Here is a 12679-nt window from a genome sequence, read left to right as displayed (position 1 = left end):
CTTAGGGACTACTTGTGTTGGTTGGTACAGCTCACTCCAGCCTCTGTCCTGGTCCACAGGTCAGGTCAGGCACCTGCCAAGGTGCTCCAGCCTTTGGCCTGGGCCTTTCACTGGTAAATCACACCTGTGATGCCATGAAGTCATGCTCCCTGAAGGCAGCACCACGTGCCAGTGTCAGTGGGGAATGGAGCATGGAGGTCCCACTCCCTTGGAGAGAGGAGGGAGAAACATGGGAGTCCTCAGTGAGTGCAGCAGAGAGGAGGAGGAGTTCACTGAAGAAATACAGCCTGAGAGTGGCCCAGATCAAGGAGAAACTGAGGTGTCTTTACAGAGGTCAAACTTGAAAAATCATAAAACAATTTGGGTTGGAAAGCTCAGCTTGTTCCAACCCCCTGCCACGGGCAGGGACACCTTCCACCAGATCATGTTGCTCCAAGCCCTGTCCAACCTGGCCTGGAACACTTCTAGGGATGGGGCAGCCACAGCTTCTCTGGGCAACCTGTGCCCAAGAATGGGCTCAAAACTCCAACTCTTCCTTTACAAACAAGTGCTAAACATAAATTGTTCTGGCAGGCAGCTTATCTGGGCTTGTGTCCTTTCTAAAGTTGTCAGACTAGTTCTGGCAAATGGAAAGATGTTTCTTCCTACCCTTCATTGCCATCACACAATTTTCTGGCCAGAGGTTTGCAGAAAACAGTGACCTGCCCAAACATGATGCCTATTAAATTACCTCTGTCATCACACTGACCTGGAAACCTCGGACACCACGGGCTCCCACGGGGCCTTGGAGACCGAGTGGTCCCTGAAAAGAGAAAGATCAGCTTTGGTGAAGAGCAAATTCAGGGCCATAAAAGCAAACATTATTACTAGAGTTTATTTCTAAGGCTGATTTCCCTCTCCTTGAAAGTTTCAGGAGCAGCTGCTCACAAACAATAAATCACACAGTTCAATTACTTCTAAGTGGTACATACTAGAAATCATATTAGACTTGCTGTAGGCTCCTGGATTTCAAAATGAGTTTAAGATGAGGAAAAAAAACAAAAGGAAAAAAGTCCAACAGAACCACTGGAATGTCAGGTACAACCTCAGCACCAGCACTAGCTGGGGAGGACAAGATAAAAAAGGTACCCAGGTGTTTTTAGTGGTGTGATCAAAATCAGGGCTTTGCCATCCTGATATTATTGATTATCATCTCTGCTCTGGAGCAGGGACATGGCAGGGGGACATGCAGTTATTTTCAGTTTTGTTGTGTGTATGACTTCAAGTTTTGCAGTGAATCCCTATTCTCTGCTCCAAGGACAGTGATAAAGAAATGGGGAGGTTTCAGTGTACACTGCAACAGCTTCACAGCAGCTTTGCTTCATTAGTGGCTCACTTCAGCACAAGCAGAGCCTTACTATTCCTGTTTAATGAGGGGCTTGCTGGCTGTCCAGTCTCTCCTGTCAGCCTGTAGCAGCTCCTCAAACCTCTTGGACAAGTGCAGCTTCCTTTGCCAAGGGAAATGGGAGGGATCACGTGGCATTTGCAGGGAGCTGTCAGTGAGAACAGGATCTGACTCACTTATGGGGGACATATTCCTCTGCTGCCAAAACTCCCCAGAGAGAATGTGGCCTTTTGCTGTAGCCAGAGAGTAACCCCATACACAAACTCTATTTTGGTGATTCACAGGCAGTGCTGTACTTACAGTTGCTCCTCTGGGTCCCGGCAGCCCTCTCTCACCAGGAACACCAACATCGCCCTGGCAAGAACACCCAGTCAGCCGTGACACTGAGGAGCCACGAATCCACCCTTCCCTCCCCACTGCAGAGCCAGAAGGCATTCCTGGATCCCAGGCTGTTTCAGTCCCAAACTCCCTGCCCTCTTGGCCCATCTTCTCCTCCACACCTGCTGGGCTTTGCCCTCTGCTGCAGCACAGCATCTGTGCACGGAGGTGTCTGCCTGTCCAGCTCCCTGGGGAGCTCCACACCCGTGTGGACTGCCTGCAGTGCTCAGATTGCACGTGTTGCAGGCAGCTCAGCACTTCTTGCATGGTTATTTGTGCAGGGAAGCAGTACATGAGCTCCAGCTTCACAGTTTGGTTTAAAACTCACTCAGCAGAGCTCATGCTCGTGCAAATGATGGGATACTCACAGGGATGCCTGGCTCTCCTGAGGGACCTGCCTCTCCCATCTCTCCAGGACTGCCCTGCAGAGCAGAAAACAAACACTCAATTAGGGCATCACTTCAGAGAGTCGTTTCTGTCCTACCTGAACAAAAGGAGGAGGGAGTTAAAACCTGGGTCAGGGAATAAACACAGCTTTTAACTTTTGCAGTTTTAAGACAAAACTCCCAACCCCAGACATGTAAAGAACAGCTGAGCTGCACATCCTGTCCTGGGACCAGTGGCAAGGGAGGGCTCTGCCAGCCCCAGGGCTGTGTCACCACGTCCCTCATGGGACTGAAGGGGACCAGTGAGACAGGGATGCTCTTCTGGAGGTGTCCTCAGGACATCCCATCACATTCACTCCTGCATCACCCTCATGTCGGAGAAATGCCTTCCTGCATGCTCTCCTGCATGAGGATTAGCAGGAATAATGATGCAGGTGCAGAGGGTGAAATTCAGAAAGAAGGGGAGGGACAGGAAAAAAAGATGCTTTTCAGAATAGCTTTGTCTGTCTGAGGTTTTCTTTTGTCTCACAGGTAGGTGCCAATCTAAAGCTCCATGGAAGGTTTTATCCAGAGGTGGGGGGGAAAGTACAGGTACAGAAGGCAAGATGAGAGAATCCTGTTCCTGCTTGCAGGTGCTCAGGCTTTTGATTCCCAGAGAAGCTCCTGGGACTGTGACCAAAGGGTGAGGTTTACTGAACCACTGATGACCCTCCTGTGCACCTGCTATGTCTTCACTGAATGAGAAGCAAGAGCCCACTTGTTTTACCTAATTCCTGCTCCTCGCTGCCAGGGGAGCTCAGCCCCAGCAGAAATGCTGACACACTTTGGGGTAAGTCCTCCCAATACCCTAAAGCTAAAAGGCCTTGTTGTGACCAGCTTCCCCACCAAAACCCATCAGTAGAGACATCCACTTACTGGTTCACCCTTTGAGCCTTTAATACCTGCTCTTCCAGGCAGTCCCTGGGAAAAAAAATTATATTAAAGCAATGTCAGAAGAAGTGAAGTTATTAAATTTGTTATTGTGGTCTGATTTGACACACAAGGAGCAACCTTTGCTTGAAGCAATGGAGGATTTAGATTTCTGCAGCTTTCACTGTGCAAATTACGACTTCAATCTCTCTCCTGCTCACTGCCCTTGCAGCTCTACAAACACTAATCCTTGACATTAGAGCAAAGAGGAAATATATGCAAATAGACCAACAGCAGCAACATTTTGCAAAGCTGAAACGTCTCTCCAGGGCTGTTCAAAATATTGTGTAATACAGGAAGAAAGGAATACTTTACCTCTTTTAAATAGTTGAAACATTTTGTCAATAAACAGTGGTAAACCAAGGACAGAGCTCAGGATATTATAACCCAGATCTTACCTCCCTGCATAGGGAATGCACATCACTGGGATGTGAAAGAGAAAATCTCTCTCAAATTTAGATTTTAAGCAGAGCCAGAGAGGCCAACAGCCATGGAGTTAGAATATGGGGCTACTCCAGGTGTTCTCCATTCTGTCCTATACACTGCTTCCCTGACTGCATGGTGGGAAAAGGGCATTTCCTCTTGGCTTAACTGTGGCCCCTTGTGAAACAACACACAAAATGACCCTCCCCTGTCCCCAGGAGGGATCTCTGCAGGCAGACTGAGCTGCTGGAACCCCAGAGGTGGCAGGTCCTGCTCCATACTCACAGGAAGTCCGTTTGGCCCCTTCTCTCCAGGAGCACCCATTGGAGCTGCATCACCCTGTGGATAGTGAGAGGTTAGGAGGGATCCTCCAGCACTGGGAAATAGTCTGACAGAGGGAGGGGACACATTTCCAAACAGGCATCTGTACTCTTCTCCCTCCCCAGGACCAAGAGCTGTTGTGCCTACAGGAGGTGAGCCCCCACTGGACATGAGCTCCCAGGTGTTTCCCTGCAGCTCCCAGCCTTCCCTGGCAGCACACACTCCATGTTCCTGAGGGATCACTTCAAAAACCAAGCAATGAGTACCTGACAGGCAATTGAAATAAAATGATGACTCTGTCAACAGCTCTGAAAAGGCATCTCTGAAGGCCTTGAGTCAGCCAGGAGGAACCACTAAATACAGGGACACAGTTGAGCTTACATCACATGTGCATCTTCTTCACTTAGGGAATTTCCTTGGGATCAATTAATAGAAGCAACTTCACTCTCCTTCACTATTGACATTATTAGGAAACTTTTTAGAAGCAAAAGCTTTCCAGCCACGCTCTTCTTGATCAGTGGCTTTGCAACACTCAGGGCACAGTCACAGGAATCTTTCCTGCAGTGTTTAAGTAGGACTTTACAAACCTTCTCACCATCGAGTCCAGGAGCTCCATCCCGCCCATCCTTGCCAGGAATGCCCTGCAACCATGCACAGCACATGTTAAGGTCAGGAGGAGGCTCTGTGGTTTGCAAAACACAATCACATCAAAGAACCTCTGGGCATTGGGTTGTACTGGGAGGATTTTCATTAACAGCAGTACAACTGGAGTTTAGTCCAACTGGGATTGCACTGGAGGTTACAGAGACCCAGAGCACAAGTTTGGCAGCAAAGATGGCAAGAAACATTTTTTTTCCAATTATGTTTTATCTCCTGATCTGCAAGCAAGATACCAGTGAGACCTGTATCCTATTTAATTGACTTACAGGTTCTCCTATGAGTCCACGAGCCCCTGGGTTTCCTTTTGGTCCAGCTTTACCCTAGAAATCGACAATAAATCCTGAATTAGCCAGGACACAACTCTAAAGAACCATCTGTCAACAAAGATAATACTCAAACTCTCCAGGGACATTTCATTCAGTTTGGGCTGAACCTCTCCTGTTCACATAGGTTTGGAGGTTCTTTTGGGACACATCATAAAACTGGCCCAATGCTGGCTGCAACATTTGGGAAAATTCTTGATTGTTTCAAGGAATGGGAATGTAGGATCTGATCCCTTTGCTCCAGGCTGTAGCAGCATTTCAACACCTCACTAAACAGGCATCTTTAATAAGAGTTAAACATCTCATTTTTGAGAGGATACTTTCATCTCTTTCACCTCCCTTTCAAGCAAACCAAGGGGGTACAAGCCACAATAAACCTGTGAAACTGATTCCTTGGAATGTCACATCCCATACTGGAGCAGAGGGGTGTGTGACTGCACTTACAGTATCTCCTTTGGGCCCCCGGAATCCCTGAGGTCCTTTGCTTCCTTGTTCTCCCTGTGACACAGGAAGAAAAGCCATTCAGCACCTTCATCACACAATGACAAGATTGAGGTTTTGAGGGTGGAACGAGGAGGGTTCTGTGCTGTTTGTTGGTGTTAACAGAGGTGTGAGCACACACATTCCCCCAGGAGCTCAGTTGTACTTTCTCAGTTACACTCTGTGATTCCTGACACACTTTTTGCACCAGGGATTTTGCCAACAGTCCCTCAGGGCAGGGACCTTCTTCCCCTTCATTTAATGAAGCAATTTTGTTAAGCAGAAATAGAGTGGGCGAAAAACTTTAATATTTACTGTCTAGATACTGTCTGGCATAATGAAAAGTTTGGTGAGAAAATGTCTGATTTTATTTTAGTTTGGATGAATTTAATCTATAACTGCAAGGACTAGGGAGGGGTCTCCAGAGGGTAGGACTGCCTCGGGGTCAGTGTGGTCTGTTGGCTGCTGTGGGCAGGTGGAAGTACCTGCTGTAAGGCAGATGCCATATTATCATAGAATCCCACAGTGGTTTGGGTTGGAAGGGATCTTAAAGACCATCTTGTTCCACCCTCCCTGCCATGGGCAGGGACACCTTCCACTAGTCCAGGTTGCTCAGAGCCCCATCCAACCTGGCCTTGGACAATCCCAGGGATGGGGCAGCCACAGCTTCTCTGGGCAACCTGTGCCAGGGCTTCACCACCTTCACAAGGGAGAATTTCTTCCTAATATCTAAGCTAAGTCTACCCTCATTCAGCTTAAAGCCATTATTATCCACAATACAACAGACAGGGTGGAAATAATATCCACAATAAGACAGACAGGCCAGTGGAAAATGCTCTTAGAGAAGCCACAATGCTGCAGGTGCAGCTCAGGTCCTGTTTGGCTACACTAAGGAGGGTACAGGAGTCTGCCCAGTGTGCAGGTTTGGTGTTTTTCTACACCTCACCCCAGAGCTTGGCAAAAGGATGAGGATTCCATCTTCAATTCACAACTATTCCTGCTTGTAGAAAAAAATCCTTGTGAATTGTGAGCACTTGGGAACAGACCAGGATCAAAGAATGTAAGCTCAGAATAATGCTGATTCTTCCTCCAAAAGTAACACATATTCCCCTCTCCAGCTGCTGATGCTCAGGGAAGGGCAGTGAAGCACAGAGAGTAATGGAAATGAGGGGAACTTATTCTGGCATGGGGAACAACTGGAGGAAAGGCATCACGAGGTCTGGGCCAGGTGAAACAACATTGCTCTCACTGGAGGGAAAAGGGCAAAGGGAATAATCTGATGGAGGTGGTCAGCACACCCTCCTGTTCACTGGCAGCAGGGCTTAGAGCAGGAGGAATAAACTTCAGGCTGTGGTTGTGGAAGTCAGAGCCGTAGAGAGCCCGGGAAGTGGATACATACAGCTTTCCCTGGAGGTCCTGGGATTCCAGGTGGGCCTCTGAAACCAATGTCACCCTGCAAAGAACAGACATCACTGTAATGCTGTGGTTGGCAGAGGATGAAGTAACAGTATCCCCACCTTGTACCTCAGCCTGACAAAACACAAAGACACCCCGTATTTCCTCCTCGTTTGCAGAACAGACTTGCAAAAGATCCCCCTCTGAACAACAGGTTTTAACTCTGGATCTCCCCACCTTTATCTCTCTGATACACTGATACCATTCACGGCCTTGCTCTCTTGGTAACACACTTATTCCTAAATAAATGCATGTCTTCATCAAATTCAAAACCATTCAGGCTGCTGGTCAAAGGACCACGACAAGAGTCCAAAGCCACGAAGAGCTGGAGATTAACCCTGTTCTCACTGAGGAGACTTCTCATGTCCTGAAAGTCTTTGTCCATCAGTGTTTCTTTGGCTTTTTCTTGTAAAGAGACAGAACAAAAAGTGAAATGAAACCTTCCTCTTTACTTTTTTTTTTTTTTTTTTTTTTTATTCTGCAAGATTCTTTAGCATTGTCAGCCTTGTGGGGACAGCACTTTGTCCTTCTGGTTGGAATATTTCAGTGTGGCTGGCTCTGACCCCGCGAGTTCCCTGGAAATGTGGATTCTCCTGACTTTGGAAGGTTGTTCTGGTGGGGGGGTGCACAGCCCACACTTTATACCTGTACAAGTTTCCCAGTGGAATTCAGTAAGGATAAGTGCAAATGGCACCTCTTACAAGACAAACTGGTGCTGGAGGGGAAAAAAACAGAAGGTTTTTCTTACTCTGTCACCAGCTGGACCCATTGGACCAGGGAGGCCTCTTAGTCCCCTCGGGCCCTAATTAAGAAAGCAAATCAGTTAAAACTCAACCACTGTTCAACACAAAAGGGCAGAACAGCACGAGGTAAAAACTCCTCAACACAGAAAACATTCAGAAATAGTGAGGAACAGCAGAAAGCTCAACTTTCTGATGCACAAACAGGACACCCTTTTGGTGACAACCCCTGAGCAGTGACACTGTGCTGACAGCCCATGTGGGGCATTCAGCATCCCCGTGCTCTCCAGTCCATCTCCCAGGCTCTCAAGCCAGCCCAGAGCTCAGGTCCACCAAAAAGGTGTCCAGGGCTCTGCCAGGAACCCAGCTCTCATCCACGGTGAGGTACCAAAAGCAGCACCTAAATTAAAGCTCAGTGAAACAGCACGATTTGTTTTTTCACCAGCATCAGTTTTCACATCTGTAACTCTGCAGAGGCAAGAGCTGTTTGTGTAACCAAGGTGATTGATGGCTCCATCGAGTTCCACAGTGAAAAGGTCATGAGAATTGGTCAGAAGAGGAGGTGTTACCTGCAGGCCAAGACTGCCTGGAATGCCTGGAGGACCGGGAGGGCCAGGGTTACCCTGGGAGAGAAAAATCAATTAGAAAAGAGGAGAGAGAGGCTCAACACACAGCCAGGGACCTCCCTCCCAGATTTCTCTTCAGAATTATAGGCAATTTCTTCTACATGCAAGAACATTTGGATCAGTCAGGAATTTATCCAAGTGATTAATGCAGGGCTTTCCATGAGCTGACATCCCTGCATGGGAAACAACAGGTGTCAACTCAAACTGATCCTAACATGATGATCATTGGGAAGATGAATTTTCCTGGAGAGGTAGCATGTGGTCCTACAGGCACAGCAATGGAAGTCAACGCACTTCAGTCATAGTAACTTCTCCTTGTTCAGCCAGTTGCCTTATTTCTCCCTGTCTTCTTGAAAAATCACTTATTATGGAGCTTTTAAAGAGAAAAATCTTCCCCCATCCCTTTTAAATTGAAGCTTACCTTCTCTCCTTGTTTTCCTATTTCACCAGGTTCCCCTTTGTGACCAGTGTGTCCCTAGAAATAAGAGTTATGATTATTCACATCCCAATAGAGTCTTGTTTCAAAATTTAAATTTTGTGAGACAGCTGTAAGATCTAAATCCCCATAACATGAAGAAGTTATGGGGAAAATAATCTATAGGTGTGTACAGAGATCACTTCTGGGGGTGGCTATCCATGTACCATTCCTGTGTTAGGTACCAGTTTTGATGTAGTTTCAGGAAATGCCCAGATTTGGTTTTCCAAAGTGACTTGCAGGCCATAGGTCTCCAGATGCAATTCTCAAATACAGATCAGGAAGCAGAACTCAGTTCCCATCGCCTTTGAAAATGGGGCTGAGTCACTTCTGAAAACCCCATTCTGCATCTGTAACCTCCTTTTTTAAGTCATCTTTAATATCTCCATCATCAAGCTTGCAAAGAAATACAAGTCTCACTGAAATCTTTTATATAAAACTCTGATTCAATTTGCATCTTGGCTCCCTTCCTATCATTGGGGGAGACATCCAGACTAACTTCAGCCATGGCAGATGTTATTCCTCACCACAAATAAGGTCCTGTGCATCATTTGCATCATAACTGGAGAGCTTCTCAGGCTTTTCCATTTCATGAGCTATGAATTTTGAGTAATTATGCCCTAAATATTGTGTACTTGTAATGATATTTATGACTCAGTGCAGAGACCAAACAGACCCAAGAAAGGTCAGTTCAAGAGGAATTGAGAAGATTTCCCAGGAGTTATCCCACTCCTTGCCAACTTCTAAATCCTGCTGAAAGAACTGGAGTCACTTATTACTTTGTCTCACTTCAGGAGTGTAACCCACTGCACAGACTCCATGTGAAGAGAGGACAGAGGAGATGTTTGACTGCTGAGGGAGATTTCCTGAGGGTTGAAACCTTGAATTTATGTACCAGAGCCCAACAACACAAACAAAAAGCTGCCTCGTGGTACACTGGCTATAAAAACAACAATTTAATTGTATTTAATTATATAAGCTATGTTTTGCTCCAGTAAGATCTGCACAGATCCTTGTGCAGGTGGTGTTTCCTTACCTTGAACCCTGGCATTCCTGGGGGCCCTGGGGGACCCGGTGGGCACAGAGCTGGGCACTGCAAGGAACAGAAACAATGTGGTTCAGCAAACACACACAGCACATCCAGGGAGGCTGCTTTCATTAGTAGGGAGAGGTGAAAAGGTCATGTGGGTTTGGGCTCTAAATCCACTAAATCTGATGGAATCACAGCATCATGTATTGACCAGCATTTCCCTATGGAAAGGGGTCCTAGAGGTCTCAACCCCCAGCAACCTATAAAATAACAATTTATGAATGGACTGCTTCACTTTGAGCATGGGCTGTGAGACATTCTGAAAGTTCACAGCATCCACAGTCAAAAATGCTGAAGAATCTGAGTTCCCCAGTGAATCTGGATTGGTCCCTTGTAAATCATTAGGAACATATTTAATCCTCTGCATTGATTGACCTCTATTGATTTCCTTCAGCCAACTCCCTAAGTGAAACAACGACAAGTATTAGAGTTTATTGGAAGGGGACCAATAGAAAAATAACTCCAATACCTATAAGCTGGTATCTGCAGATGTTTAGGGGTGGGTGAGCCCCTGGTGGGAACTCTGACTGGGAATAAATCAGAACATACATGGAAATTTAATGGAGAAAAGGGCCATACTCTAAAAACTTCATAAATACGGAATGAGATTTTCTTCCACAGCCTTTCTTTTATTTGTTTGTTGGTTTTTTTTCCTTTTAATAAAACCTCAGGCAACACCTCAGTAGCAGAAATTTTATTTTCTAGTATATTCCACAGAGTAACTTAAATTAAACTTGCAGAAATAGCATCATTTTCTATTAACTTCCACGTGATGTGCCATAAGGCAGTCTGAACTGACTCTGAGCTTTTTTTGGGGCACATCAATTAGAAAACCAAAGAAGCTGTCACAACAACAGCTGTGAAATCTGCAAATGTCACTCCCATCGCTCATGGGCTCAACACTCCTTTCATTCCCCTGAAAGAAAGGAATCAAGGCTTTCTCCTAAGGAAAGAAGCCTGACCAAAGCATATGCCCATAGGAACCTGGTGCCACCATCCATGGAAATAAACAGTGCCACACACACAACCTTTTCTGTGGCAAAGCAGGACTAGAAACATTCATGAAAAGCTGTTGTCATTTACCAAATGCTGAAGTTGTTCTGTAAATGAAGGATGTATGCAAAATGTGCATTTTGGAAGGCAAAGATCGAGGAAAAAAAATCAGCACTAGAATCAGAATGGTTTGGGTTGAAAGGGACCTTAAAGTTCATCTCCTTCTACCCCTCCCTGCCACGGGCAGGGACACCTTCCACTAGCCCAGGTTGCCCCAAGCCCCGTCCAACCTGGCCTTGAACAATTCCAGGGATGGGGTAGCCACAGTTTCTTTGGGAAACCTATTCCAGTGCGTATCTACCTCCCTGAAAAAACATTTAAATCTTGTAAATACACACACCACTCTGGTGCATTCTGTGGTGAGGTAATTTAGACCCACATCTGCAGGTCTAAATCTGTGTTAAATGGTCTGAGACTCATCCAAGTATGACAACCAAAAGTCACATCAAGGATTAAACCAAAACATATTTTCATGCTACATAAAATAAACCTACCTGAAGGTCCCCACCGCCGTCGGGAAGGGTGCCTGGAAGACCCTGCAATTCAGGAAATGTGGGATTTTAAATACAACAAGACAAATACCAGGTAGAAACACAATTCCTAGGAAATGCACTTTACAGACCCAGCTCAGCTGGATCAGCATAAGGCACATATCCAGACCCACCTACAGCCTGAACCTGGAGCATTATGAGCTGCACCAGTCCCCCAAAACAGACACATCAGGGGTGTAACCATCCTCTGGAGATGCACAGCTGGGCTTGGTTAAAAGCCTTCAGCCTTAGGTGATGAAGGCAGCAATTAAAGAGCAGCAGCTGTACCTGACTTCCTCCTGGCCTGGGGAAAGCTCCTTGGGAAAGACCTCCAGATCCCACTGTTCAACCCCCCAGAGAGGCCACAGCAAACCCAAACCAGAGACTTGCTGGCTGCAAGTCACTGCTCTCCTCGGGGCAGGGTGTTTATGGGCTGCTGAATGCTCATGGCAATGGCAGCAAATAAAAAGGGTATGTTATGGAAGCAAGGAGAAAATTCTAGACTCCCCCTGTAACTTTTCTCACATTTATTTGCAAGTCTCTACTTACAGGAGGTCCAGGTGGTCCAGGAGGTCCTGGGAATCCTGGCAGACCAAAAGGTCCCTAAAAAGAGAGAAAGATGATAAGAATTCCCCTTCAAGGGAAATGTAAAGAGATGTGAATCGTGGATACCAAATACCAGTGTGTATTTTGAATGGGGGACAACATATCTCAAATGGGGCTAAACTGCACCTTTCCTTCTGCAGAGGCTTCTGTGACTGCAGGGAGAGCACCAGATGCACATGGAAGAACAGGGATTAGGACAGAAGGGCATATCCCTGCTTCCACTGGCTCTGCACCTCTCCAGTGGAGCTGTGGGCACTCAAAAACCTGCTGTGCTTCTGCAGAACGGGGTCACCCAGACCAGTCCTGTTCTGTGCAGTGGCTTCCTTGAGGATGCTGAAAGTACACACCAGCTGGTATCTAATCCCTGTTCTAGTGACAGTGGCTGCTCTTCTGTCCTTACTCCCAGTTGGTGAAGGAAGATATGGCTGCACATCCTTGTCATTGCAGTGTTGACTGGGGTGACCCTGCATAAGCTGACACAAGAACAGCAGCCCGTGGGCATTTGTGGGGCTCGTAGTGTCTTGTGCATCTCACTTTAGAGTGGGGTAAGAGACCAGAAGTGAACCTCACTCTTCTGTGGTTGTGACACAGTCAGAAAATGAGGAGTAAGTGGCAGGAGAAACTCACAGAAGGACCCCGAAATCCATGTCCACCCGGGAGCCCACTGGGTCCTGGAGGCCCCTGTTGGACAGAGAGAAGAGATTTTACACCCATGCTGACCCTGACACCCCAAAGCCCAGGGCCCAGCAAACAGTCTGGCTGCACCCATTTGCCCAGTCC

General features: G+C 46.8%; 1 protein-coding gene across 1 annotated transcript in view; it reads right to left on the bottom strand.

The window, feature by feature from the left end:
* The window catches only part of COL9A3 (collagen type IX alpha 3 chain), a 35149-nt gene that overhangs the window by 8554 nt on the left and 13916 nt on the right, over window positions 1-12679 (bottom strand). Inside the window, exons 8-23 of the mRNA XM_051803152.1 lie at window positions 12527-12580; window positions 11843-11896; window positions 11258-11299; window positions 9657-9713; window positions 8567-8620; window positions 8089-8142; window positions 7528-7581; window positions 6724-6777; window positions 5289-5342; window positions 4788-4841; window positions 4449-4502; window positions 3826-3879; window positions 3064-3108; window positions 2131-2184; window positions 1685-1738; window positions 749-802 (exon numbers count right to left, since the gene is read on the bottom strand). Of these exons, the coding sequence (XP_051659112.1) occupies window positions 749-802; window positions 1685-1738; window positions 2131-2184; window positions 3064-3108; window positions 3826-3879; window positions 4449-4502; window positions 4788-4841; window positions 5289-5342; window positions 6724-6777; window positions 7528-7581; window positions 8089-8142; window positions 8567-8620; window positions 9657-9713; window positions 11258-11299; window positions 11843-11896; window positions 12527-12580 (846 nt within the window). The remainder of the gene's footprint in view (window positions 1-748; window positions 803-1684; window positions 1739-2130; window positions 2185-3063; window positions 3109-3825; window positions 3880-4448; window positions 4503-4787; window positions 4842-5288; window positions 5343-6723; window positions 6778-7527; window positions 7582-8088; window positions 8143-8566; window positions 8621-9656; window positions 9714-11257; window positions 11300-11842; window positions 11897-12526; window positions 12581-12679) is intronic.

This window comes from Manacus candei, unplaced genomic scaffold (genome assembly GCF_025592945.1).
Source record: "Manacus candei isolate 608988 ecotype Guabito, Panama unplaced genomic scaffold, ASM2559294v1 h1tg000057l, whole genome shotgun sequence".
NCBI classification, from domain to species: Eukaryota; Metazoa; Chordata; class Aves; order Passeriformes; family Pipridae; genus Manacus; species Manacus candei.
Note: the sequence above shows the minus strand (reverse complement) of the source record. Positions and strands in the feature narration are given on the sequence as shown.